Below are 27,802 nucleotides of genomic sequence, written 5' to 3'. Positions count from 1 at the left end.
CTTATTTGAAGGATACTCGGCCTTCTGTGATAACTGATACGGACATGAGCGCTACACTAACCGTAAAACAACACACAACCGTAAAACCACGGCACCACAGCAGCAGCCCAAAGTGGCAAAGCCCACACTCAAAACTCTCAACGCAGCCTCCTTTTCTGCATAGCCAGTAACAGCCTCCGCCGGTTCCATTTCCAGTTGAAGGACAGCGTTGCGCGTGTGCATGATCCCGCTTCCCTCTCTTACTCTCCTCCTCTCTCCGCATTTACCACTATTCCATCTGTCTTCAAATTCACACTCCAAAACCCTAATACCGAGGCCAAAACTTCGTAAACGCTCCTTCATTACAATCATGAAGGATAGGCCTCCGCCTTCGTACGGCGCCGTTTACGTCCCTCCTCACCACCGTCCCCGCTCCGTCGTCACCGCCACGCCTTATTGCTCCTCAATCAGCCCCGATGCCTCTCCTCTTTCTCACCTTCAAACCAAAAAACAACAACTGAATAGTAAGACCAAAAGCAAAAATAACAATAATTATGGGAGTAATCATAAGGACGACAACAAGTATAACAATTGTGGCAGTAATGATAATAGTAAAAAAAATTTGCAACACAATTCAGCGTACAGCGATGTTCTATCGGAGGAGGGCTCTGATCGTGAGCCGGAGTCGATGTTGCAACCGGTGAGTGTCAGTGACTGAGATTGAGTTGATTGAAATTTTACCGAGTTCTAGGAAAATTTATGAAGTGGTGCTAGTTTTGTAAAAAGAAATTCCCGTTTGTGTCAGGTTGATTAAGTTTAACTAGCTTTTAATTTCTCTCTCTGTTTGGAGTAGTTTGTTTTATTTTCAAAGCAAGACGTTGCTCTTGAAACCAAAAATGCTTAATTTTTAAATGACGGCAGCTAAGATTTTTAATTGCAAGCTAATGTTTAACAATCACTTGCCCACTGATGCTTTAGCTGGTGATTACATTTCTCAAAATCAAAAGACGCCACACCTCATTCTTTTTATCATTGTTGGATTAATAGCTTTAGCTATTGACTATTTGTGAACATGTAAGAGTATTTTTGTTGTTTGTTTGTTGAAGATTGTAATGTAGTGTATTCCCATAAATGCAGTTCCTTCTCTATACCATATGTAGTAGTAGTAGAATTACGATCAAAGGTGAAAGTTCTTTGTTATTTTACAAAACTGAGAGTTATTGAGTTATCATAATCTAGTGATATGTTTTTTCTTTGGAGTGTGGAAAATTTATGATATTTGCCACATCTATTGCAATCTGATTCTCATAGAGTTGGAATTTTACTGCTTTCGTTGTGAATTTCTTGGGAACATGCCTTTTATTAGGAATATTATCACAAACCATTTACAATTATTGTGATAATGAATGAAATGAAATTCTAAAAGTACAATTACATTATTTTGTTTAATCCTTGAAAGATTTCTAAGCTGCATTTACGACACAACCACCAGCCACTGTTTAACTACTGACACTGTTTTTGATTTAGCTGCCAGCAGTTTATGTTATCCATTCAAATTTCTAATCTTTGTTGTTTTCTGTTTTTATTGCCCCCTTAATTCATCATCACGGCTATTCACAATTTCCCAATCTTATTTTTTTATTTCTATCAACCGGTGGAGTTTATTCTCAGTTGCAAGTTGCCCTTGAATCTTGTTATTTTGGTCATTTCCATAATCTTTACTAGCTTGATTGCTTTTTCTATCTATTGGTTGTGCTTGTGTGCACATTAAAAAACATACATGTTCTTATGTGTTTTTGTGATTCATTTATAGTTAGTGTCTCCTTTTTACTTTGTTTTTCAGGGTTCTTCTCCTTATGATAATGTGGAGGATTGGAAACAGAAGTTAACCCTGCTTTTATATGACAAGGAGAAGCAAGAATTGATTTCAAGGGAGAAAAAGGATAGACGTGACTTTGAGCAAATCTCAGCTTTGGCTAGCAGCATGGGTTTGTACAGGTATTTTCTGCTTCATTGCTGTAGGCCTTTTGATCAATGTATAATCATTTGTTTTGAATTGGGATCTTTATCCAATATTATTACTTTTGGCAGCCATCTTTATGCAAAAGTTGTTGTCTTTAGTAAGGTCCCTTTGCCAAACTACAGATTTGACTTGGATGATAGACGTCCGCAGAGAGAGGTACTTTCATGTAAATTTTCACTTAATTTCTGTCTTTTTCTCCTCATATATAGTTTTAGTTTGCAATCCACTGTTGAGCTTTGATTTAACTTGAATGGATTTTATTTTTTTTTAAAAAAATTTTATCCTCCTTTCTGCCACCTGAATGTTACTGTTTCTTACCGGTCCATGTTTCCACTGGACAATATTTTGCAGTTTGACTAATCCGGGTTGCAAGTAGTTTTCCTTTCTTTTTCCCCCTTATTTGTTTCGCATTTATGATTATTATTATTCACCATTGGCAGTCTGATCCAAGATTTTGAGTTCCTTTACATGCATGTTGCCAAGGCAATATTGAAGCTTTCATGCTTTGACAGGTGATTGTACCTATGGGTTTGCTTAGACGGGTTGATTCCTATCTTAGGAAGTACCTCTCTCAAAAGTCGAAGACCAAAAAAAGCCTTTCAGACTTTTCTGTCTCGAGGTCAAGCAGTAGCAGTAGCCTTGCTACTGAGGATGGTCTTTTTGAACAACCAGAGCCACTTGCATCCAGTAAGTCTGTCATGGATAAAATTCTGTGGCGCAGAAGTTTGCAACTGCATGATCAGCAGCACTCTTGGCAGGTTACTCATACAAATCTGGAACTTTTGCCTGTCCCCTCTGTTTCTAATTGCGTTTATTTATTTAGTGTCTTTATTAATATTGATATTGATGTTTTGGTTTCCTAATTCAAAGGTAAGCATTTTCTACAGATTCTTTCTATCTGACAGCAGGAAAAAAGAAAGAAATCTAGTTGATTAGGTGCCCTTAATCTTGGGCCTCTTGCCACAGTAATAAACCATAATACGTATGTCAAAATATTATTTTAATTTATAAAACAAGGCCCCTCTTTTACGGTACTTTCTGACTTGGTAGGTCCATGCATAATATTCATTGTTTTGGATGTATTTTGTTTTCTAATGGATTGAGCGTGTAAAGTTTTTTAAGATCTTAGGTTGCACCTTGGTTTGCTTTACATAATCCTAATGAGACTTATGCTTTCTCAGAGTACCTATTTAAATGGTTGTCCTCCATTGCAAAAGTTGACTTTTAGTACAGTTTCTAGAGCAATTGGCGTTCTAGCCATATTGGTTTTGTTGGCAATATGCAAGTTATGGGTTTAGTTGATAGATTTGTAGATGAATGGGATAATCAAAATTAACTGTCCTCAACTTTATTCATAATTTTGTGTTGTCCATATCATATTTAGACCCAAGTTCATGAAGTTATTCAGTCAGGTTTGGTGTCTGACTTACCAGGTTGTTTTTGGATTCATAAAATATTTACCAAAAGTATGACTCTGTTTGGATATTGTTATTAGTTCCTAAACCATTCAAGTGATTATTTTTTGTCTTGTGTGGTTGTATACCGGCTTGAAAGAATTATTACTATCTTTTCATTTATTATAGGAGTCACCGGATGGTAGAAAGATGCTTGAATTTCGTAGGAATCTCCCTGCTTATAAAGAGAAGAACAGACTATTGGCAGCCATTTCACAAAATCAGGTGTGTGAGAATTTTGCTGTTTTTCATAGTTGTTACGTGTCCACAATCCAAATTCTTGAAACCTTATATTTGAAACAAGTACGGCTTGCTTTTTTCTTCTTTGTTTGTCAAATAAGTTATGAAATATGTATTTTACAGGTTGTTATTATATCCGGTGAAACTGGCTGTGGCAAGACCACACAAGTTCCTCAATTCATTCTAGAATCTGAAATCACGTCTGTACGGGGTGCTGTTTGTAGTATCATATGTACACAACCAAGACGTATTTCTGCTATGTCTGTTTCTGAGAGAGTTGCTTCAGAGAGAGGCGAGAAACTGGGTGAATCTGTGAGTTCTTGTCTCAAATACATTTCCTAACATACTTGATCAAATTTTTGTCTTTGTTAGCAAAGTTTTGTGACATATTTGAAGTAAATTGAGTTCATCTGTTGTTCAAAGGTTGGGTATAAAGTTCGGTTGGAAGGTATGAAAGGAAGGGATACTCGCCTTCTCTTTTGCACCACAGGCATATTGTTGAGAAGGTTGCTGGTTGACAGAAATTTGAAAGGTGTAACTCATGTTATTGTCGATGAGGTTCATGAACGGGGAATGAATGAGGGTAAAGTGTTGACTAACTTGAGGTTTTATTTTGGGGATGAAGGATTGTGATTTCTGACAGAAATGCACATTTGATGCCAGATTTTCTGCTCATTGTCCTTAAAGATCTTCTCTCTCGTCGCCCAGAACTAAGGTTGGTTCTGATGAGTGCAACACTAGATGCAGAGCTTTTCTCATCCTACTTTGGTGGGGCTACAGTAATAAACATTCCGGTAAAGTTAAAATGGCCGAGTGGTATTTTTTTTTTTATTTAATCGCTTTGTCCATGCTGCTTGAGTGCACATGTGTTGACATATACAAGTGAAAATTACTTTCTTGTTCTTCTTGTGCATCTCTGGGTTCATATTATTGACCCTATGATTAATAGTGGCATTCATGATACGCATAAGGTTGAATTTCAGTCAGCTAGTACTTGTAAAATAACTATTGGTCCTGATGGAAGGAACTGATGTTCTGGTTGCTTGATGCTTGCCATTGATGCCTTTCAGTGACTGATGTGATATATGGTAATTGTTCATCTCATTTGCTGTTCTCTTTAGCATGTCAGTTCCAAAGATTTGGTTTTGTCACCGTTGTGTTATACCGTCTACTCCTTGTGATTGTCCCTTTACCTGGCTCTTTGTTTTCATTTTGGTTGGTTTTATAAAAAAATGACTGAATGTGATGATGTTAAGGAATGGTTTTGTGGAGTCTGAATATCAGTGTTTACAGGATTGTTTTTGTAGCTGCTATTTTCGCTAGTTATCTAAGCTGTCTAAATATTAGTGGCTCATCCCGGGAATTGTGCTTAGTTTCTTCTTTTTGGCACCCATAAGATTATGTGCTTTTGTTACCATAGAGAACCCATTGACTATAATCTGTAGGTCAGGTGGCTGAGGCCTGGTCCTTGCAGTATCCAAGTGGAATCTAGAAAAGAAATTTATGAGCTGTTCAGCTATTCAGCTGCTTTTCAGGACATCTTCTGTGGTGGAATATCTGGCATTGACTACAGAAGAAATTTTATCTCAACATGAAATGACAATCATAGATTTATTCATAATATCAACTCAATCTGTGATGAATCTGGTTGGTTTCCTTTGGAAGTGAGGAAAACAACTTTATGTTCTAGTGCAAGTTGTTTTGTTCATTGAACATTTTATGCATGGATTTTTGTTTTTTTCGTTTCCATTGCATACATGTGATACAATTATAGATATTGAGTATGAATATAACATAAGTGTAGCCTATTGGGTAAATGGAATGATAGTTCAATTTTCTGTTGGGGTTTCTATCAGAATGTAAAACCTGATGTAATAACAATTCTTTTTTGGTCTAATTTAGGGTTTCACATACCCAGTCAGAACTCATTTTCTGGAAGACATTTTGGACATGACTGGTTACAGATTGACCCCATACAATCAAATTGATGATTACGGTCAAGAAAAAATGTGGAAAATGAGCAAACAAGCACCGAGAAAGAGGAAGAGCCAAATTGCCTCTGCTGTTGAGGTATGGAAAGATTTGTATGGCTGCCATTTATGCATTCAATGTTTTATGATTTCCTCATTTTATTTATTTATTTATTTTTGTTTCTTTTTCCTTTTCTTATTATGCAATCAGGATACGCTCAAAGCAGCTAACTTCAATGAGTATAGCTCTCAGACACGGGAGTCTTTGTCATGTTGGAATCCTGATTGTATTGGTTTTAATCTGATAGAATATGTTTTATGCTATATATGCGAGAAAGAAAGGCCTGGTGCTGTTCTAGTTTTTATGACTGGTTGGGATGACATAAATTCACTGAATGATAAGCTACAAGCTAATCGTATCTTAGGAGATCCAACCCGAGTTTTGTTGCTTACTTGCCATGGTTCCATGGCTAGTTCAGAGCAGGTGAGCATTTTTTTCATCAATTAATTGTCTAGTTCATTGCCCTATTTGGCCTTTTGCTCTCCTACTGAAAAGAACTCCTTTTAAGAAGATATATCTGGAATTGTTGCAGAGGTTAATATTTGATGAACCTGAAAGTGGAGTGAGGAAAATAGTCCTTGCTACTAACATAGCAGAGACAAGTATCACCATTAACGATGTTGTTTTCGTCATCGACTGTGGGAAAGCAAAGGAGACATCCTACGATGCACTGAATAACACTTCTTGTCTGCTTCCTTCCTGGATTTCTAAGGTTTCTGCTCAACAAGTAAGGTCTTTATTCTATATTTCTATTCAAACTTTTTTGTCTCCATCTTGTAACGTTTATTTTCATTTGCTTTGATATATGGTTTATTGCTATTCCTTTGTCTATGTTTTGCCTAGTATCTCTTCTGTTGAATTGTTTTTTCTCAGGCTTAGGGAATAGATAATTTTTTATTAAGGTAAGGTTTTAGAACAGCAATTTATGTTTTAAAGTAACCAGACTGTAAAATTCCACTATTTTAGGAGGAACTCTGCTAGATGATAGTCTAAAATGGCAGACATGAGGTTCTGGAGTTGTATTAACCCTTTTTGATTGCCTATATGCATTAAGCCAAAAGGTAATTCTGGAGTACGAGGAAGGAAAGTTATTGCAGCTGGCTAATGGTTTTATAGTGTGGTTTTCTAAGTATTTAGTAGTCAGCTTCATATATGGTCCTTTTCTATGATTTTGACTACTTGCTGCTTCCTATTTGGCTCCATTAAGTTCAATGATAGATTTGTTTATGTTTCTGTATTATGCAGAGAAGAGGAAGGGCTGGCCGTGTGCAACCTGGAGAATGTTACCGTCTCTACCCTAGATGTGTATACGATGCTTTTGCTGAATATCAGCTTCCAGAAATTTTGAGGACACCTTTGCAGTCTCTTTGTTTGCAAATTAAAAGTTTAAGACTTGGGACTATCGCTGAGTTCCTATCCAGGGCTCTTCAGTCGCCTGAATTACTAGCAGTAAGGGTCAATTTGACACATATTTCTTATGCATGCTTGCGTGTGCTATACTTAGGTATTTTTGTTTTCCTTGGAGAAAATATATAATGCATATGTTTGTTTCACTCTCTTTGACCTTGCTTCTGAAAATTTTGCACTTCTACCCCATTTTACAATATTTTTAATTAAAATTTCCCTGTAGGTTCAAAATGCTATTGAATATTTAAAAATCATTGGGGCACTGGACCACAATGAAGAGTTGACTGTTCTGGGTAGGCTAATGGTCGTCTTCATGAAAATTTTATGTTGGTAACTCATAAAAGTGCATTATGTTTCTTGAGTATGTTGTATCATATTGACCATGTAATGTGACAGGACAATATTTGGCTATGCTTCCAATGGAGCCTAAACTTGGAAAGATGCTCATATTGGGTGCTATCTTCAATTGCCTGGAACCAGTTTTAACCATCGTTGCTGGGCTTAGTGTCAGAGATCCTTTCTTAGCACCAATGGACAAGAAGGATGTAAGTGATCATCTCATTTTATACGTTTGGTTTTGGATCAAGGTTGCATGTGTTTCTCCACGAGACTAAACAGAGAGATTTTAAGGGGCGTTTGTTCATAACTAAAGGAGAGCTTTCAGAAAATTGAATTGAGGTTAGAGTTTTTGGGAGTTTGCTTAAGCTAAGACTTTGCTGTTAAATGTTTAGCACAATATCATAGCATATACTCCATCTAAATGCTCGAGGCCTATGTATAATGAGTGATGAGTAATAGCCTTCCAAGTTTGCTGTTCCATGTTGTTTTTGGATAATCAGAGTAGATGGGTCATGTTACTTTCTTAATGTTATGGATAATATCTATAGTTGTCTGCCTAATTATGTGACTAAGGAATGACTATGCTCGGAGTAAGAACCCCCCAAAAGATAACTAAAAGATCTATACAGTTACTACTTGCTTGGGGTTAACAAGCAATGTGAATATTGATCAAAATTCTTAAAGCATTTTTTGCCTATTGAGTGGAATCATAACTACAACTCCCCTGGTGGAAGTATTCTCTGGCTATAATCACATTTAATATTTCTTTTTTTTTTCCTTCATTGCAGCTTGCAGAGGCTGCAAAATCTCAGTTTTCACATGATTACAGTGACCATCTTGCACTTGTTCGGGCCTTTGAAGGATGGAAAGATGCTGAAAGAGGCCTGGCTGGATACGAATACTGTTGGAAAAACTTTTTATCAGCACCGTCGATGAAAGTTATTGATTCTCTTCGAAAAGAGTTCCTCTCTTTGCTCAAGGATACTGGGCTCGTTGATTGTGACACATCTATCTGCAATGCCTGGGGTCGTGATGAACGCTTCATTCGAGCAGTTATTTGTTATGGTTTATATCCTGGGATTTCCTCTATTGTGGTGAGTCAGTTGCTTTCAAATATGCATGTTTTCTACTTTAGATTTCTTTGAATCTGCTAATTCACGATCCAATTGCTATTTTCTAATCAAGGAGAAATTTCGTTTTATATTGTATATGCCCACATGTTATATTCAAAATGAAAAGTTGATTTAAGATAGCCGGATAAAAGGAATTAAAGACAGTTTTGACCATGTGGTTGCTCCAGGCACCGCTTAATTTGCTGTTCTTTTGGCTCTAATCGGCTGAGAAGTATGATATCAGTAGTTTAGTTATGTAATTTCACGAGTACTAAGATAATTGCTAATGCAGCAAAATGGAAAGTCAAGTTCACTGAAAACCATGGAGGATGGTCAAGTGTTTCTATATTCTGTAAGTCTATTTGCTCAAGTAATAATTTTATTTGCTTGCAATCTTGACTTGCAAATCAAGTATATTGATGTATTTGTTAGGTTTTCGGCTTTGTTTTCTCTTGATTCAATTGCATTTTCATTTCATTTTTGCAGAATTCAGTCAATGCTCGGGAATCTGAAATCCCCTATCCATGGCTGGTTTTCAACGAGAAGATGAAAGTGAACTCTGTTTTCCTTAAGGATTCTACAGCTGTCTCTGATTCAGTACTGCTTCTATTTGGTGGAAGCATATCGCAAGGAGAAATCGTAAGTTCTTCTCTTCTGTCAAGTTGGTTAATCCCTTATTTTGTCATATAGTTGCTACTTGTCTGTGCTTATTATATTTTAGTTTCAATGTATATGTGGATTCTTACCACGTCTTGATAGGATGGGCACTTGAAAATGATGGGAGGATATTTGGAATTCTTCATGAACCCCTCGGTTGCTGACATGTATCAATGCATAAGGAGAGAACTTGATGAGCTGATACAGAACAAAGTAAGTGAACCGAGAATGGAATCTAGTTGCTACTGAACTGGTTGGATTGGATGCTTTTGTTTTTGTTTATATTAGCTTCATATTCATTGCTTCTTGTGGACTAATTGCAAGTGATATCTGCTTACTTGCACGTGAACTTCTCTGCTTGTGTCTGGGTAATTTCTATCCTGTCTAACTGTTTTAAATGACGCTGGTGATGGCCAGTTGCTGAATCCCAGATTGAACATACATACCCATGAAGACCTCCTGGCTGCATTGCGATTGCTAGTTGCCGAGGATCAGTGTGAGGGCAGATTTATATTTGGTCACCAGGTGTTTAAGCCCTCCAAGCCCTCAGTTGTGGGGGCACAGCCTGCTTTCATTTCAAGGACTGAAAGCGGACCTGGGGGTGATAATTCTAAGAGTCAGCTCCAAACACTGCTCACAAGAGCAGGATATGCTGCACCTAGCTACAGAACAAAACAATTGAAGAATGGCCAGTTCAGATCCACCGTGGAGTTTAATGGAATGGAAATTATGGGGCAACCTTGCAACAACAAGAAGAATGCAGAAAAAGATGCAGCGGCTGAGGCTTTGCAGTGGATAATGGGTGGGATCAAAACAAGCGAGGAATGTATAAATCACATGTCGATATTGCTAAAGAGAAGTAAGAAGGATCATTCCTAGTTTAGCACGCTCAAGTCTGTAATGGAGGGCTCCTTGAGAAAGCAATGAGAACAGCTGATTACCCGGAAGTTGACTGGACACCTGATTGTGATCCCGCGGCCTCAGGTGTCTAACTCTCTCTTTATAAAGGGAAAAAGAGATGGCTGGGCAGCATTTGCTTTGGAGGAACTGAATCTCATATCAACATATTGTCGTGTCCATAAGCAAATGTTCAATGTCGAAGTGATTGACTTCAGCTATGTGTGCCTCAAGACTTGGGACTTGGTGAAGCGAGGATTGATCTACTTTTGTCCTCTCCATGCTTTTGCTTATGGGGTGGATGATTTGCTAGCAAGTAGCTGTATGTGTATTGACAGTTGATGTAGTTGCTGCTTGGACACAGGAATTTTTACCTTATTTTGAGATTGCATGTCATTTTGATTACTGTGTATATGTTACTTGAATCATCGCAGGCCTGTACATAGTTGTGGTAGAATGTCTTCTTCTAGCATATGATAGCAATTACTGTACTTCTTAGGAATATGTTATCTTACCTCATCAACAAGAATAAATTTGAGTCTTTGTAATTGAATACATCAAAGCTTCATTAAAACAGTGATTGAATATTCAAGCTGAGTGCTGATAGATGTATCAGAAGTAGAATATATTGGAGATGAAACAGGTTGTGTAAAATATACATATTGTGGGGTTGGTCGTACTGTTGTGTCATAGAAAATCTCAAAAACTATTTAACATATTGGAGAGGAAGCAGGTTGTGTTGGAGACAAATCATTGAGACCATAATCATGTATCGTGTATGAAACGCGGTTCAGGAAATTATATATCAAATCAAAGTTAATAATTTCGCAGTGGAAATTTGGAAGTCTTCTGGTGTTTCAGTTTTGTTTCTTTTATCAAAGATGACAACTCGGCTTCAAACCTTTTTTTTAAAAAAAAAAAATCATAAGGTGGCCAAATATGCAATGAGTAAAAGAGAGGTATAAGCTGTTACAATCTCGGCCTCTATCTTCGTTTATAACTAAAATGGAAAAGTAGGTATCATTTGTATTCAGATTATGGATTCATATACTACCATAGTAGGAGACAAAGAAAAGAAATTACAAGGTAAAAAATTATAATAATTATGATGGGTCAGGTCAAGCTCGGCTAAGTCTTAATTCGACTCTATGATTAAAACGAAGGGTTTAACCCTTAAAAGATTAGCTCGACCATAATTTTTTTTTCTCCAATTTGTAGATACTTTTAAAATAGGACTCTAATTCTTAATTCTTTATTAATAAATATTATATTATTAACATTCCATTTTTATGTTGAATTTTGTTATAAGGAATTTAATAAATTACTTTTTATTTAGCTTTAACAACAACATAATATGTAAGAGCATCACTAAAAGACTCTTCAAATAAGATTTTATTACTTATTTGAAGAGCCACATCAATATTTAAAGCTCCAAAAACATAAGGAATTTAATAAATTACTTTTTATTTAGCTTTAACAACAACATAATATGTAAGAGCATCACTAAAAGACTCTTCAAATAAGATTTTATTACTTATTTGAAGAGCCACATCAATATTTAAAGCTCCAAAAGACACTTCAATTAAAATTCTTCAAATAAGAATTAATTCTCCCTCTTCAAATTTGAAGAGTTAATTTCTCCCTCTTCAATTTATATTTTATTACTTTTCATTGAAGAAAGAGAGAGAAGTGCTTTAATTGCTATTGACTTTTCCTTTAAAAAATTAATTATATGATTAAAATAATATTAACTTTTTTCTATTTGAAAAGTCTTTTGGAGAATATCATATTTTTTCACCCTTTTATTTGCCACATAGGTAAGCAAATAAGAATTTGAAGAGTAAAATTTATATAGACTTTTGGAGATGCTCTAACAATCTAGCCAAATTACCAAGTATAAACATCAAATGCAAAATGATAAATTAATATAAAATAAAGATAAATTTTAGTGGAGTGAGTCGTGACCAAGTGTATGGTGTGTGTTTTAATTTTTAAGTGTTATATTTTCTAATTTTAAAAATTAATTTAGGGGTCAAGACTTTTTGGTAAGGTCTTCACTCTAACGCAAATGTAATCAAACTTAATTTCTTAAGCCGTAGCCGAACCCTTGATCCCTTAAATTTAGACTAAAACCCTAAAAATTGCAGATGGATCAATCGTTCCAAGGGCCTTTTTGCCATCTCTGATGAGAAGACCGAGAGAAGGCGTATCTTCGATCCATAGTCATAGAAGTAGACATCACTGGTTACAGGAGTTCGTAGCAGTTCTAGTTCATCAGTAATTATAACTTGAAACATTTCTCTTGAGCCAATGTTTGTCAATGTTTCCTGTGTTAGACAGTGCATGAAGCGATGAATCTATGTGGGCCTTGAACAGACGGAGCATGTGCATATGTCTTGGGCATGGGCTCAAGACTACAGATTTGGTTCACTTGGGCTTCACCTCAAATTGGACTTGACTTGGGTTCCACTAACCCATTGCCTCCAAAATTCACACATTGATGAAGTAAATTGAGAGTCATTTTAAATGCCTGGGTGCTCAATTTATTTTATAAGTTGATAATGATCTCATGTGAAACCTTTATTATTATTTGCCTGAAACAGTAAAATTAATAAAAATTGGGGAAATCATCGTCAAGAAACTAAGAACATGCAAGATCAGTATGTACTTTTAATTATAAATCTCAACCGACTCAAAAAACTCAAAAAAATAAAAATAAAAATCCATGACTTAAGTTGACTTTGTACATGTGAATGGCAACTATTATATTTGTAGATCAAAACGCCTTTTATTTTAACGTCTTTTAATATGTTTCTTCTTTGCCAAGGGAAAATTTTGTCCTATACCATAAGAACCCATTTAATAAAAAATAAACAAAATCTCTGAATCTAACCACAGAATTGTTCCCTTATTGACCTATATTATTATATCACCAAGTATTCTGACCATAAATTTCAAGTCACGTGACCAATTTTCATACTTTTGTAATTCAAATATGATGCAAGATCGATCCTGGTGTTGGGGTCTAGTCCAATTTTTTATAGGTAAAATTAATATTGAAAAGAGTGGGATCTCGCCATGTCGATACGAGACAGGCCGTGTAGGTATGCTCCTTTCGCCATGGAGGCCCTCATTGGACCACACAGTGTGTTATATGTTAGATTGTGTGTCTCATGCCAAGTTAATAGACCAAAAAATTAAAGTTGGGAGAGAGAGTCATGTTTTTGTTGGATTTCAATTTTTTTTTTTTTTTTTTAGGAGTTGGGGCATGTGGGGAAGATTGTCCTTGAGATGAAGTAATTGATTGAATGGCTCGGTCACTTCATTAAACTGATATGGTACTTCGATTACGGTTGCAAGTCTTTGAGTGGGTTCGAGTCAAGCTCGCCACATCAAATTCTACATTGCCAAGTAGTTCTTCCTATTTAATGAAGTGATTTAAAATAAAGTAGTTTAGCTTCCATTCAATATACTGTAATTGATTAGCTCTTACTAACGTACGTACATACAAAGTTTGATTCACTTGAGCTTCTAATAATTTTGATAATTTGCATTTCGTATAAAAGGATGCTCCAGTAGCATACAAGCTGATGGCCGCTCTACAGGATTTCTGCGAAGGCAATGTCGAAGAAAATCCTTCCCCTCGGAAGATAACATTTCTGGTATAGGTGGGGTGCTGTTCAAGACCTTGAACATAGCTTGAGGCTGGAAAATTGAAGATGAGACAGATAAAGAGATTAATAGAGAAAATGAATGTGCAAACCTTACAAAGAAAACAAGCGAAGAGTTGAAAAGTTATGTTATGATGCCTAATTCTTTCTTCAAGAAATAATGGCAAACATTGGTACAAACATGAAAAGTAACTTCAACAAATTTGCTAATACAAGCATCAAAACTTGGCTGGTAAATTTAAAGTGTTTTAAGTTTATATTGAACCATAAAAATGGTGAGTATTTTAAAATAGCTTAAATAGAGAAGAATTTTACGTTTAATCAAGGACTCACCCCTTCAAACTCACTCCAAGGAGGTTTACCAGTAAGCATCTCAATGACAGTACAACCTAAGCTCCATATATCAGCAAGTAAAGCAACCCTATGATTTCCATCCTTTTGAATATCAGCCTGCATGACCTGCAATAGTAATAAGTGTGAATAAAAATTAAAAAAAGGGTTTTTTTAAATTACAAATTGGTGCAGTGGATGTACCTCTGGAGCCATCCAATATGGGCTGCCCTTCAGTGACAATTCATAGGAGAGTCCTGTAAGCTTAATACAACAAGTAAATTGAAAATAAATAAGTTACTGAGGTTCTGAAGTGAATAGAACCATACAGGTGACATTACTAGAGCCAAAAAAAAAAAAAAACTATAGTTGCATAGTATAGCACATACCGTAAAACACCGAGGCACTGGATCAAAATTCAAAAATCTTAGTTTTTGGTATAATCAAATTTCTAGATGCTAATAATAACCTTGATAAACCATGTAAGACTTGGTTCGTGCTTACCAATCCAATGTCAGCACAGAAAATTTTCCTTTTTTTTTAGGGGATTTGTTTAAGGGATGCTTGATGAAGAACCATTGTCAACAATTACTTGAAGGAAAGAAGATTTCTTAAAATAGGAACAAAATTCATTTCAGATCCATCCTCCTAGAAGCACCCGTCAACTAATTTTCTCAAAAGACATTATTCATTTATTTTTAATACATACATATTAGAAGTTACTGGTCAATTAGTCAAGAGAATCTGGCCAAAGAATGGAAAAGTTTTGGATGAACTGTATTCGCACACTAAAAGAAGGAGCTCTTTTACAAGCACTGTTGCACTATGGAAATATAACAACATACACCATCCACAAGAAGAAATTGGAGAAGCATACTCAAATTATGCATGCAAGTATTTGAAGGATCTGAAAACTCACATGTTTTCCTATCCCAAAATCTGCAAGCTTAACAACACCAGATGCATCAACTAGCAAATTTGCACCTTTAATATCCCTATAGATCAGAATTTCCTATATTAGTTATTATTTGTATAGGCATAAAAAAATTAAAAAATAATAATAATAATAATCTTTGTGAATGAAAAAAGTGCCACTTCTTCAACAATGTTTAAAATTCAACCAGCAGGTACATCTAATGGTTACGTATACAATCATTTTAGTTTTTCTGAATACAGGACCACTGACAATTCTAGGGTTCCTTTTTATAAGATTCTGTGTAAAAATTTCACAGCACTTACAAATTACAATAACTGACATTAATAAAGAAGTGGAATCACAATATAACTCTCTACTCCATCTCAAGTAAAATTGTCACCTGTGAATGGTGTTGGTGCTATGCAGGTAGGCCAACCCATTGAGAATTTGACGGGTGAAATTGCAAACTATACTTTCTGTAATATCTCCGCAATGTTCACGGACGTATCTATTAATTGAGCCAGGATGGACATATTCCAGATATATATAGAGGTGATCATCAACCAGAAATGGAAACAACAGTCTCTTAGTTACACAAATATGCACAAAAGCAAATGCGGTCACATCTAGCTATACCATGGAAAGGCATATACCACTTCACTTCCATAATACTGCACTATATTTTCATGCTTCAAATGATGGAGAAGTTTAATTTCCTGCAAGCAAGAATGAGTCATTATAGCAGTAAATTTTGAAAGCAATGGAAATTTTCTGAATCTATAATAGAATGTCTAAGCAATCTAAGGACACATGGCATCTTGTGTATTCTTAATGCAAAAAATTGAAGTAGTAACGAACAACAATTGAAACTTCAAATGAAACAATATATCAGCATGATTATAGGTATTTTTGCAGATGGCAGTGAAAAGGCATCTTAATAACTGGTAGGAAAAAGGGAGGCTGAACTAGGAGGTTCCAACTTTTTGCTATGATATGCCATTATTCCATGTTCTGGCTTTATCTTTTATCGTTGGAAGCAAAAGCGAAAAGTTTTCAAACAATCAACCATTGGGACCATAACTTGTAAAAGAAAGTCGCAAGTTCCAACCCCATATTCCTGAAATTAAATGCCCTAACAAATCAATTTCAATATAATCATCTGGGTCAAATTTGCAGGTTTCCTCATTAGGTGAAATAACAGAACTATGCTGTAATAAACTGATTGACAGGATGCAGATAATAATAACCTGCTCCAATTGCTTTATGCATTCGGCAGATTTGGGGTCATCAAGAATAATATCAACTTCCTTTATTGCACATGAAGCTCCAGTCTCCCTGTTAACACCCCAAAAAAAAAAAAAAGACTAATAACAATAATAATGTTCACTGAAAAATTACAAGAAACAACTAGCAAATTTCAGCATATAGTTGCATACCGGTTTGTTCCAATATAAACACTCCCAAATGTACCACGTCCAATAAGTTCACCTTTCTGCCATTGACTTTTCTTAGAGGATGCACTTGTCTTTTCCGTTATGTGAGACATAACGGCTGATGTTGCAGATGATTTAGGTGGTGATAAAGCTCCAGGTGGAAGGGGCAATGGATGGGGCATTGAGATGATGATTACTTTCAAGCAACTCCTGCGAATTCTGTGGAAGAGATTGCTGAAAAGTCAACACGCGTGATATTCTTGCTGAAATATTACAAATTTCGATGGAGCATGTGGCTGGAACCATGGAAATTGAAGCCAAATGAGTTGGTGAAGCATGTGATAATTTGACAATTTCACGATAACTTTGACAGTTTGATAAAATTGGCCAAATTTTAGACGGGCACCGAATAAAGGGCGTTTTTTCATTTGTATAGCATTCCAAACATTTAAGAAAAATAATTTAAGTGAAGAATTGTTGAAAATGAGTAATTAAAGAGTGTGAGTAATTAAGAGGTTTTTTTTAAAGTGTGTGTGAGAGTACCGGGTGTATTTAGATTTTAAGAAATGAGAGTTTTTGACTCAAATATTGTATTTTAATAATTGTTAGTAATATAATTATTTTCTCTTACTCTTATAGACAGGCAAAATTGTCGAACCACATAAAATTTTTTTGTTTTTTATTTTCTATGATTATTTAGTGCACTTAATTCTGCATTCTGCGCACAACAAGTGGTATCAGAGCTGATGGTTCGTACTTGGGGGATATAATATTGTTCACATATACGATACTATTTATGAATATGGTGGAGATAGTCACTAGTACTTAGGAGATAATATATTGTAAGTAGTGTGTATTTATACATGTTTATGAAAGTTTCGTCAACAAGGCGATAAGAGCCGGGTTATTTTTACATACCTCCCCTGAGGTTTCACCTAATATCAGTTTAATAGAAAGTATCTCCGTATTTTTACATCCCTCCCCTGCAGTTAGTATTTCCGTCAGTTGACCGTTAGTGGACTAACAAGAGGACGAAAATACCCTTTCTTCTGCTGAATGAACATATGCCACCGATTTAATTCTTGTTTTCTTCGCTGTGCTATGGGTTATAATAGTCTCTAATATTTTGCTTCATGCAACTAGAATTTCTTTTCCTCCCTTAACGCAAAGAAATATCATAAATTTATAATTTGATATGGTACTTTGATTCAGAGAAACGACTTCGCAATGCTTACGAAAAGCTTAAAAAGACAGGAATTCCATTAGCTTCAAACCAAGTGAACTATAGCCTCATATACAGAAAACCAGAAGAGAATGGTGTGAAGACTGCCTGTGATGAACTTGGGATCACTTTAATTGCATATTGTCCTATTGCTCAAGGTAGATTTTGTACAGACACGAACAAAAACAATTTTATCCCAAGATAGTATTTTATCAATCTCTTTAATTTGTTCTATCTATCGACTCAAAATCTACAAATTTTCTTGCAAATCCAATCACAAATCAAAAAGCCATTTGAAAGAATAAAAGATTCCTCTCAAAATCTAATTTGCTATCCCAATTAGTTCTAAAAAACAACTCAAATCAATGGACTCAAACCGTAGCTCTCAAATTAAAGCATTAACTAAAAATAACAAATAAATTGAAAAAAAAAAGAAAAGAAAAACATAGGAAGAGCTTTTGTCGTTTAACTTGGAAAGAAACCATTTATTTTTTAAAAAAAGCCCCATGCCATTACCAATGCCATCTCCCACCATCACCACTCCCTCGTCAGTTCCAGCGTCTAACTTGCCAGCAATTGCTAGCCAAATTAAAACCCAACCTTCCTCTGCTCTTGATTCACCACGGCAACGTTGCACCCAGCCTCCAAATTAGAAGCTCTACTACTCGTTCGTCACCGCTAAGCTAGCCATCTTTGTCGTCAATCCAACCAACCATTAGATTCATTAGATTCCAGCGAGCACACCTAAGCAATCAACATCCTCAATCTATAGCTCACTGAAGAAGAAGATACTATATAAGAGGCAGTTGAATCCGTACCAGCCCACCCACCAGCACTAGTAGAGGATTACCTACCAAGCGACGAGGATTTGACACACACACACACACAGAGTCAGGAGCTGAAGTCATTTGCAACGACATCGAGCTGTGCATAGGTGGAGAGGCGTGGAGGAACTGCCGAATCGAGAGGAATGGCTGGATGAGAAAGGATGTAGCTTTTAAGGGTTGTTTTGTTTTGTGAAATTGGGAATTAGGGGAACGAAATCGTGGGTTGCAACGGTGAGACATGGTGCGGCATGAAGGAATCACCGAGAGGGGTGATCGGATCAGCGAGGAAGTGGCCACCAAGGCTGAATTGTGAAGGCATTATTTTTTGTACTTTTGTGAAGGCATTATTTTTTTGTTAATGATTTGGACCGGATAATGAAGTGATGCTGCTCTCATTTTCGCAATTACCCATATTAGTACAGTGAATTTTTTTAGTTTTTTTGAATTTTAAATGAGCTTTTACGATTTTAGCCTTGTGTACTAATGTTATACATAATTTTATACTAACTGTAGGGGAGGGATATAAAAATACGGAGATACTTTCTATTAAACTGATATTAGGTGAAACCTCAGGGGAAGTATGTAAAAATAACCCGATAAGAGCCTAAAGAGTCTGAATTTTAAGTGGGACCGTTGTGACTCCTCCATTCTCTTGAAAACTTTATTGGTGCATTTATTCACACGAAATAAATATTATAAAGATTGTTTTTCAAGTGGAAATAGTTCATTGAGAAAATGATAACATGTGAAACTTCCAAAATTGGGGAGGGATCTACCCAGACTATTTCATGAGACACTTCAGGTGGGAGGCGGGATTTGTCAAATCGTCGTTCAACACTTGTTATAGGACGCTAAAAGATCGATGTTGAAAATTTTGATGGGAAAATCAACTTCGGCATGTAGAGGCGTGAAGTTATAGATGCCCTTATTCAAATCGATTTCGATATTGTTCTGAAAAATAAAAGACTTTTGTATGACGAAGAAACTTAGGATCATATGAACGAAAAAGCATGCGGTCAGATTAGATCATGTTTGACCAATGAGGTGAAATACTTGGTGAAAGATGAGGTGTGTGCGATGACTTTGTGAGGTATATTGGAGGAGGAGTACCTACTGAAAAGTCTTAAAAATTGCCTTCATACAATGAGCCAGATATATGGCCTTCGAATGAAGCTTGAGGTGTCAATGCACGATCATTTCTCAAGATTTGAAAAGTTACTTGCTCATTCGAAGAATCTCGATGAAGATATTAAGGATGAAGTCAAGATTATGATTATGTTACACTTATTGCCAGATGAATATAGCCATTTTGTGACTACCTTGATATATGGAAAAAGCGTGATCATCTTCAAAGATGTCTGCACAGCATCGACCAATTTAAAAATTCGGAATATTGATAAAAATTCCGAAAGAACATCGTATGAAGCTTTGTTAACCAGAGAAAGGATGTTGGAGAAAATAAGATGTGTGGTGGAAAGAATTCTCGGTCCAAATCGAGAAGCAGAAATATAACTCGAGATGAGTGTGCCTTTTGTCATGAAAAGGGTCATTGGAGGAAAAATTGTCCAAAAGCTAAAAAAAATGATGAGAATAAGCCAGCAGTAGTGTTGGATTAAATGCAAATGCTAGTAGTATAAATGTGCAAGTGTACACATCAAATAATATAAGAGTAATGATACATCCACAAACTCTTGTACAAACTTATTTTGTACACACTGATGTGGCATGATAAGATTGGTTGAATTAAATATTACTTGACCCACATGATTTGTTTTTATTAATTTATATTTTCATTCAACCAATGAATTAATGTCATGTCAGTTTGTACAAAATTATTTTGTACAAGAGTTTGTAGCTGTATCATTACTCATAATATAAGGATCATATCAAATAATATAATGATGAGTATCCAAGATCGTCTCCACAGGGATTGATACTATCAGAATTGCTACAGCAATTTCACAATGCAATTTATGTTCTCAATTAAATTAATGTAGCTAATTCATCTACTAGACTAAGTAAGATAAATCACAATGATTAAAAATGTAATAAATGAAAGTTGCACACTAAACATGAAAGTAAATTCACTTAGAATGAAGTGGTTGAGTGATTAAACTTTTTTTTTGGTGCTGACTGTTTTATTCATGTTAAGCTCAGTTGCTACAATATTTACTACAGCATTGGGCAGAAACCAGTTGTATCTTCAGCTGTCGCCTGTTGGATATTTTATACCTTCATGCAACCTAATAATGACTAGTTGTTATGTTAACATAAGATATAACATTACACACTTAGTTTCTCTTTACCCTATAAGGTAAATTCTTTCATCTAGTTCAACACTAATCTTATATTAAACACGACCCTTTTAGGACTCAAGTTAAACTCAATTTAAGAAATTCAATCTAATATGTTCCACTAAAATAGGCTCTTTTGTGGCTCTTTCTTAACTTGTACCATTAAATGAGTGGTCAACCGAAACAATGAATGTAAATAATTATTATTAAAGCAACATGCTATAGCAAATATACAGAAACACCTATATTCAGTCAATTAACTATAAAGATAGTTTAACACTCAACCACAAATAAACTTAGTTCATAATTTGTAAAAAGTAAACAAACAACCAAGTTCTAGCAGTCAAATACATCTCTATGACCGATGAATAACACATAAACAAGAAAAGAATAAGAAAGAACGAGTTCAAATTGATTCTGCAACTGTCTTGGATGGATGCAGTCTTGAATCTTCCGTGGGAATTCTGTCTCTTTATTGTTTTTTCTCTGTTTTTAATCTTATTTGACGACCCTCCTCTACTTGTCATGGACGCCTCCTTTTTATATTCGCAAATTAGGGCCACTGGAAACTTTAGGCTGTGCGTCATCAGATTTGGAAACTGCATATTGCAATATTCTGAGTATCTTGTCCAAATTCTTCCGTTACTGCTCGAGAATTGCTACAGCATTTACATTGTTTCAACCTTGCTTCAAGTCTCCTGCATCTATTTTCGTTTGTACTTTTCATAAGTCCATTACAACAACATTCTTTCCATAAAATTCAGGTTTCCAATTACTTATAATTACGCACATGTTTTAGGCATACAATTGTCCAAAAATCACACAAACTTCATAAAATTTAAACTAAGATAGATGTAATACAAACTATCACTAAAATGCACTTAAAACACATAAATTACTCTCTTAGTAGTCTTGATTTAAGCCTAAAAAATACTATGATAACTCTCATTTCATAGAATTATCAAGCAGCAAACATGGCACGTAAAAATGAAGACTCTGATTATTCACTAAGTATTATGCTTGCAGCGTATGTGGCTAGTTCGAGCGAGTGAATACTTGATACTATAGCAACCTATCATTTGTGTCTTATTAAGGAATGCTTTATGGATTTTTGTAATTTGGAATCTGGTGCAGTTATGATGAGGAATGATCAACCTAGTCGCACAATGGGGATAAGAACAATTTGACTCAAAATGTTTCACGGAATAGTCAGAGAACTAAAAGAAGTTAGATATGTTCCAGTTTTAAAGAAAAATTTAATTTTTGTAGGTGCTCTAGAAGCAAAATGTTATAAGGTTACCATCGAAGATGGCTGTTGAGTGTTAGAAAATACATATTTATAAAGGAGAAAACCGTCATTTTATATTTCAAATCTTACTAACAACCTTTACTTTTATGTGTGTTTTATTTTAATTAAGTATTTTATGTATTTCAGGGGCATTATAGTCATTTCACAATAAACGAGAGATCAAATGGCAAAACGGACATCACTTTTGAACTCAGGACGGTCGAAAACCTTAGGAGGAGCATAAAAGGAAAAATGACACTGTTCACATGTACGGTATTATTCACATATACGGTACTGTCTACGTTACTATTCACGACACTGTTTACATAGACGGATCGATGATGTGGCATTGACTGATGAGGTGTCACGATCCTGTTGGACTAAAATTCTTATGTACTGTTGATTGATGACGTGGCAGCATATCAGTGGACCAAAAATCTCGCGTACGGTACATGCATTACACAAGATTATTTTCAACCAAACCGCGTCACTGTTCACCCGGGTCAAACCGTGTTACTGTTCATCCGCGTGGTCAAACCGCGTACTATTCACGCGTACTGTTGACTGATGACGTGGCGTAATCCTGAGCGTCCAAACTGTTTTTAATCTGATGGCCACAATTTACTCAATGTATCTATAAAAAGGGGGTCTCCCCCTCCTAATTTGATATCTCTGAATCCATTTTTGGGATCCATTTTCTGTAATTCCTTCTCCATCTTGTATTTTCTACCTATTTTAATAAATTCTCATTTTACCCCTAGTTCAATTATGAGTGGCTAATTTTCTTTCAAGATTGGGTTGAAGGTGAAGTCTCAACATGTGTCATGGGCTTTATTTGGTAAATTTATTTTCTCCTCCCCTCTAGTTTTTGTGGATGTTTTGACTTCTCATCGACAAATAATACTAATCTTGTCTAGTACTGCCTTGGTTTTACCGACCCTCTAGTACAAGGTTATTATTATTTGGCACGATAAGCACTTAGCACTATATTGATTAGAGCGTGGTTCATGAGGTGTGGATTCCCCCCTCATGATTTAATTGGCATTAATAAGGATTATTTAGCCCATGATGCATGTTGATACGGATCCAGATACCCAAGTACGTCATTTCAATAGATTTCTCTTCAATTTATTCTCGCCATTTCAATTCCAATTTTAGAATTTATTCGCGCCAATTTATTTTAAGATTTAGCATATTCCAAATCATTTCCACCACAAATCCAATCACCCATTTACAAAATTAATTCTACACACAATTAAAATCCACCTCCTCGTGGGATCGACACTCGTCACCATTGATCTATACTATAATAGATTCGTGCACTTGCGAGTTCAATAAAATTTGCACAACAATGGCACAATGAAGTTTACACATAGAGTTATGGTGATTTTACAAGGGATTCGGCGTCACAATCTGTACTATTAGAAGGGAGGTACAACTGATGAAGCAAATGTTGCTGAGGCGCACAGTGACACCACCAAGCTATGGCATGAACGACTGAGACATGCTGAAGAGAAGTCTTTGCAAACTTTGATGAAGTATTGACTCTTAAAAGGTACCAAAACCTGTAAATAAAAGTTCTGTGAGCATTGTGTAATAGGCAAGAAAACAATGGTCAAATTTGGTATGGCTAATCACGATACTCGTGAAATCCTTGAATATATTCATAGTGATGTATGGGGACCAACTAAGACTGCATCAATTGGTGAAAGCCATCATTTTGTTACATTTGTTGATGATTTATCTAGTCGTGTGTGGGTGTACACCATGCAAGTAAAAGATGAGGTTCTAGAGATTTTTGTAAAATGAAAGAAACTGGTAAAGATTTAAACTGGCAGAAAAATCAAAGTATTACGTTATGATAATGGGAATGAATATACTTCTGATCCATTCTTGCAAGTATGCCAAAATGAGAGTATAAAAAGACATTTTACCGTGAAACATACTCCGCAACAGAATGGTGTAGTTGAGAGTATGAATCGTATTTTACTGGAGAAAGTACGATGTATGTTATCTAATGATGGTTTAGATAAAAAAAAATTTGGGCTAAAGCTGTGAGCTATGCAAGTCACTTAATAAACCAGTCACCTTCTGCTGTAATTAGAGATAAAACTCCTATAGAAATGTGGTCTGGAAAGCATGCACAAGACTATGACTCCATTCGTGTGTTTGGGTGTCCAGCTGATTATCATGTAAAGAATGTTAAGCTCAATCTTCATGCAAGAAAAGCTATCTTTATGGGATTTAAATGTGAAGTTCAAGGTTTCAAGCTTTGGGATCTCGAAGATAAAAAATTTGTGTATAACAAAGATATCACTTTTGATGAAGTTTCTACGTTGAAAGCTTCAAGTTCTCAGCAGGTGGAGAACAAGACCAATGAGATATTGTAGCGAGTAGAGTTTGATGTAACTCCATATGTACCAGTTAGTTCTATATCATAAAGGAGTTTAACTTTGAAAGTGACCCTAAGAGTTGAAGAAAAAGTTATTTCTATTGATGTCCCACAAGAGAAAGAAACAATTGAAGATGTAGAAGATAACAAAATAGTATATCAATAAAAAAACCAAAAAGAGTAATAAAGAAACCCCGATGGCTTACTAAAGATATGGTGGTAGTTTATGAACTTCCAGTTGTTGATGATGACATCCCCAACACTTTCAGTGAGCATTACGCAATACTGAAAGTGATCAATGGAAGTTAGTCATGGAAGAAGAAATGAAGTCTCTTCATTAAAATCAGACTTGAGAACTTGTGAAGTTACTTATGAGGAAAATGACTATTGGCAATAAATGGATCTACACTAAAAAACATGGTTCTCGAAATCAAACAACTTCTCGATACAAGGTAATGCTCGTAGTAAAAGGCTTTACTCAGAAGGAAGATATTGATTATAATGAAGTATTTTCTCCAGTTGTAAAGCATACTTTCATTCGCATCATATTTGCCTTGGTAGCTGAATATGAATTAGAGTTGTCTCAATTGGATGTCAAGATGACATTCTTGCATGGAGATTTGGAGGAGGAAATCTATATGACTCAGCCTTGTGGTTTCAAAGTTGCTGGAAAGGAGAATCATGTGTGCAGATTGATTAAATTTTTGTACAGACTGAAACAATCACCAAAGCAGTGGTACAAAAGATTTGATCAATTCATATAAGATCATAAATTCACCAGAAGTGAACATGATCACAGTGTTTACTTTAAAAGACTACAAGATGAAGGTTTCATCTATCTGTTACTCTATGTCGACGATATGCTTATAGTTTCAAAGAACAGAAGTGAGAAAAGATTAAAGAAACAGCTGACTTCTGAGTTTGATATGAAAGACTTAGATAATGCACAAAGAATACTTATGATGGAAATTCGTAGAGACAAAAAGGATGGAAACGTATAGTTGACTCAAAAATTTTATTTGAGGAAAGTCCTAGAAAGGTTTGGTATAGATGACAAAACCAAACCCGCTTCTACTCTTATGGCTCCTCATTTTAAATTAAGCTCTTCTTCATGTCTTACATCTCAAGAGGAGCGCGATTACGTGGCTCGTGTTCCATATGCTAGTGTTGTAGGTAGTCTTATATATGCTATGGTGTGCACAAGGTCCGATATATCTCAAGCTGTGAGTATGGTTAGTCGATACATGCATAATCCGAGTAAAAATCATTGGCTTGTAGTGAAGTTAATTCTCTGATATCTATACAGAACAGTTGATGTTGGGCTATTGTTCAAGAAGGATTATGGTCAACAATGCGTTGGGTATTGTGATTCTTATTTCGCTGGAGACCTTGACAAGTGAAGATCAACAACAGGCTACGTATTCACATTGGGTGGAGGTCCGATTAATTAGAGGTCGATTCTACAGTTGATAATTGTTCTTTTCCCTACGAAAGCAGAGTACATGGCAGCTACTGAAGCTGTAAAGGAAGTTATCTAGTTAAAAGGCTTGTTAGGTGATTTGAGAGTAATCCAGGTGAACATTGAGGTCTTCTGTGATAACCAAAGCGCGATATTCCTGGCGAAGAATCAAACATATCATGCTCAGACAAAACACATAGATGTGAAATATCATTATGTGAGGAAAGTTATCGAGAGCGGTGTTGTGTTGTTGAGAAAGATCGATACCAAAGATAATCCATCAGATATGTTGACAAAGGTGATTTTTGGAATTAAGTTTAAATATTGCTTTGAAACTAATTCAAATTCTTCGAATGCCTTGAGTTTGGAGAATTTTGAACTACGGTTGGCTTGATTACATATTATGGATACATAGGAAGTCACAGAAATGCAGCCACTTTGGGATGATAGTTCATTGGTAATTGGCTCAGAATTTGGGCAAATTTTCGCCGAGGTGAAAAATTGTTAAAAAGTCAACACATGTGATCTTCTAGCTGAAATATTAGAAATTTTGATTAAGCATGTAGTTAGAACCGTGAAAATTGAAGCCAAATGAGTTGGTGAAGCATGTGATAATTTGACAATTCCACAAGTTTGACAATTTGGCAAAATTGGCCAAATTTTAGGTGGGCACCGAATATGTAATAGTGCAAAAGGCTTCCTATAAATAGAGGGATTTTTTCCATTTGTATAGCATCCCAAACATTTGAGAGAAACAATTCAAGTGAAAAATTGTTAAAATTGAGCAATTGGAGAGTGTGAGCAATTGAGAGGTTTTCCTTTCAAGTGTGTGTGAGACTACTAGGTGTATTTGAGTTTTTGGAAGTGAGGTTTCTTTACTCAAACTTTGTACTTTAATAATTGTTAGTAATACAATTATTTTCTTTTGCTCCAGTGGGCGTAGGCAGAATTGCCGAATCACGTAAAATTTTTATGTCCTTTATTTTTCTTTGATTATTTGGTACGCTTGATTTTGCATTCCACGCACAATAGAGGTTTATGATGAAATGAAAAACAAACTTTCCTTGGACTCACATGTTGAATGACAAATTACATTTAAACTCTAATTCTTCATTCTTTATTAATAAATATTATATTATTATCATTCCATTTTTATGTTGAATTTTGTTATAAGAAATTTAATAAATTACTTTTTATTTAGCTTTAACAACAATACAATATGTAACAATCTAGCCAAATTAACAAGTAAATAAATCAAATGTAAAATGCTAAATTAATATAAAATAAAGACAAATTTTAGTGGAGTGAGTTGTGACCGCATGTATGGTGTGTGTTTTAATTTTTAAGTGTTATATTTTCTAATTTTAAAAATTAATTTGTGGGTCAAGGGTCAGGTCAAGGCTTTTTTAATAAGGTCTTAACTCTTATGCGATGTAATCGGACTTAATTTCTTAAGTCGTAGCCGAACCCTTGATCCCTCAAATTCGGACGAAAACCCTAAGAATTATAGTCGGGTCAATCGTTCCAAGGGCCTTTTTGCCATCTCTGTTGAGAGGACTAGAGAAGGCATATCTTCGATCCAAAGAAGTAGAACATCACTCGTTGCAAGAGTTCGCAGTAGTTCTAGTTCATCAGTAATTATAACTTGAAACATTTCTCTTGAGCCAATGTTTGTCCATGTTTCTTGTGTTGGACAGAGCATCAAGCGCTGAATCTATGTGGGCCTTGAACAGACGAAGCATCTGCATATTTCTTGGGCATGGGCTCAAGACTACAGATTTAGTTAACTTGGGTTCAACTAACCCATTGCCTCTAAATTTCACACCTTGAT

General features: G+C 35.5%; 2 protein-coding genes and 1 long non-coding RNA gene across 6 annotated transcripts; 1 reads left to right on the top strand and 2 right to left on the bottom strand.

Moving 5' to 3' along the window:
• Window positions 1–220: 220 nt before the first annotated feature.
• LOC102617632 (DExH-box ATP-dependent RNA helicase DExH5, mitochondrial) lies at window positions 221–10,731 on the top strand. Of its 2 annotated transcripts, XM_006468718.4 has the most exons (19): window positions 221–679; window positions 1,823–1,977; window positions 2,071–2,158; window positions 2,515–2,760; window positions 3,586–3,681; window positions 3,820–4,008; window positions 4,120–4,279; window positions 4,360–4,490; window positions 5,599–5,766; window positions 5,878–6,150; window positions 6,260–6,454; window positions 6,973–7,176; window positions 7,358–7,427; window positions 7,531–7,679; window positions 8,262–8,567; window positions 8,878–8,937; window positions 9,072–9,224; window positions 9,345–9,455; window positions 9,660–10,731. In XM_006468718.4, exons 1-19 carry the CDS (start codon window positions 221–223, stop codon window positions 10,119–10,121), a joined length of 3,675 nt encoding a protein of 1,224 aa, XP_006468781.1. In that variant the 3' UTR covers window positions 10,122–10,731. The 2 variants fall into 2 exon arrangements, with proteins under 2 accessions (XP_006468781.1, XP_024950976.1); XM_025095208.2 differs by lacking the exon at window positions 8,878–8,937.
• Window positions 229–772, bottom strand: LOC127900399 (uncharacterized). The gene is made up of 2 exons (XR_008052477.1): window positions 623–772; window positions 229–475 (listed from the first exon to the last, which is right to left on the bottom strand). It is a non-coding gene; the product is annotated as an uncharacterized LOC127900399 (long non-coding RNA).
• Window positions 10,732–13,384: 2,653 nt separating the features above from the next.
• LOC102617914 (mitogen-activated protein kinase kinase kinase 5-like) lies at window positions 13,385–16,894 on the bottom strand. Of its 3 annotated transcripts, none has more exons than XM_052435361.1 (8): window positions 16,493–16,894; window positions 16,304–16,391; window positions 15,712–15,772; window positions 15,457–15,622; window positions 15,060–15,135; window positions 14,345–14,404; window positions 14,200–14,269; window positions 13,385–13,844 (listed from the first exon to the last, which is right to left on the bottom strand). In XM_052435361.1, exons 1-8 carry the CDS (start codon window positions 16,669–16,671, stop codon window positions 13,561–13,563), a joined length of 984 nt encoding a protein of 327 aa, XP_052291321.1. In that variant the 5' UTR covers window positions 16,672–16,894; the 3' UTR covers window positions 13,385–13,560. The 3 variants fall into 3 exon arrangements, with proteins under 3 accessions (XP_052291321.1, XP_052291322.1, XP_052291323.1); XM_052435362.1 differs by having other exon boundaries at window positions 13,577–13,844; window positions 14,144–14,269; window positions 16,493–16,890; XM_052435363.1 differs by having other exon boundaries at window positions 13,698–13,844; window positions 14,126–14,269; window positions 16,493–16,891.
• Window positions 16,895–27,802: the final 10,908 nt, after the last annotated feature.

Source organism: Citrus sinensis, chromosome 2, assembly GCF_022201045.2.
Source record: "Citrus sinensis cultivar Valencia sweet orange chromosome 2, DVS_A1.0, whole genome shotgun sequence".
Lineage (NCBI taxonomy): Eukaryota > Viridiplantae > Streptophyta > Magnoliopsida > Sapindales > Rutaceae > Citrus > Citrus sinensis.
This window is presented reverse-complemented; position numbering and strand designations above follow the sequence as displayed.

Bases quoted from the DNA above. Each gene is read 5' to 3' on its own strand.
- LOC102617632 (XM_006468718.4), top strand. From the start codon at position 221: ATGATCCCGCTTCCCTCTCTTACTCTCCTCCTCTCTCCGCATTTACCA. The intron at 680-1,822 runs GTGAGTGTCAGT...TTTGTTTTTCAG, and splicing joins CGGAGTCGATGTTGCAACCG to GGTTCTTCTCCTTATGATAA. The intron at 9,225-9,344 runs GTAAGTTCTTCT...ACGTCTTGATAG, and splicing joins GCATATCGCAAGGAGAAATC to GATGGGCACTTGAAAATGAT.
- LOC102617914 (XM_052435361.1), bottom strand. From the start codon at position 16,671: ATGCCCCATCCATTGCCCCTTCCACCTGGAGCTTTATCACCACCTAAA. The intron at 16,392-16,492 runs GTATGCAACTAT...GGGTGTTAACAG, and splicing joins GTTTATATTGGAACAAACCG to GGAGACTGGAGCTTCATGTG. The intron at 13,845-14,199 runs GTTGTACTGTCA...TCAATTTTCCAG, and splicing joins TGCTGATATATGGAGCTTAG to CCTCAAGCTATGTTCAAGGT.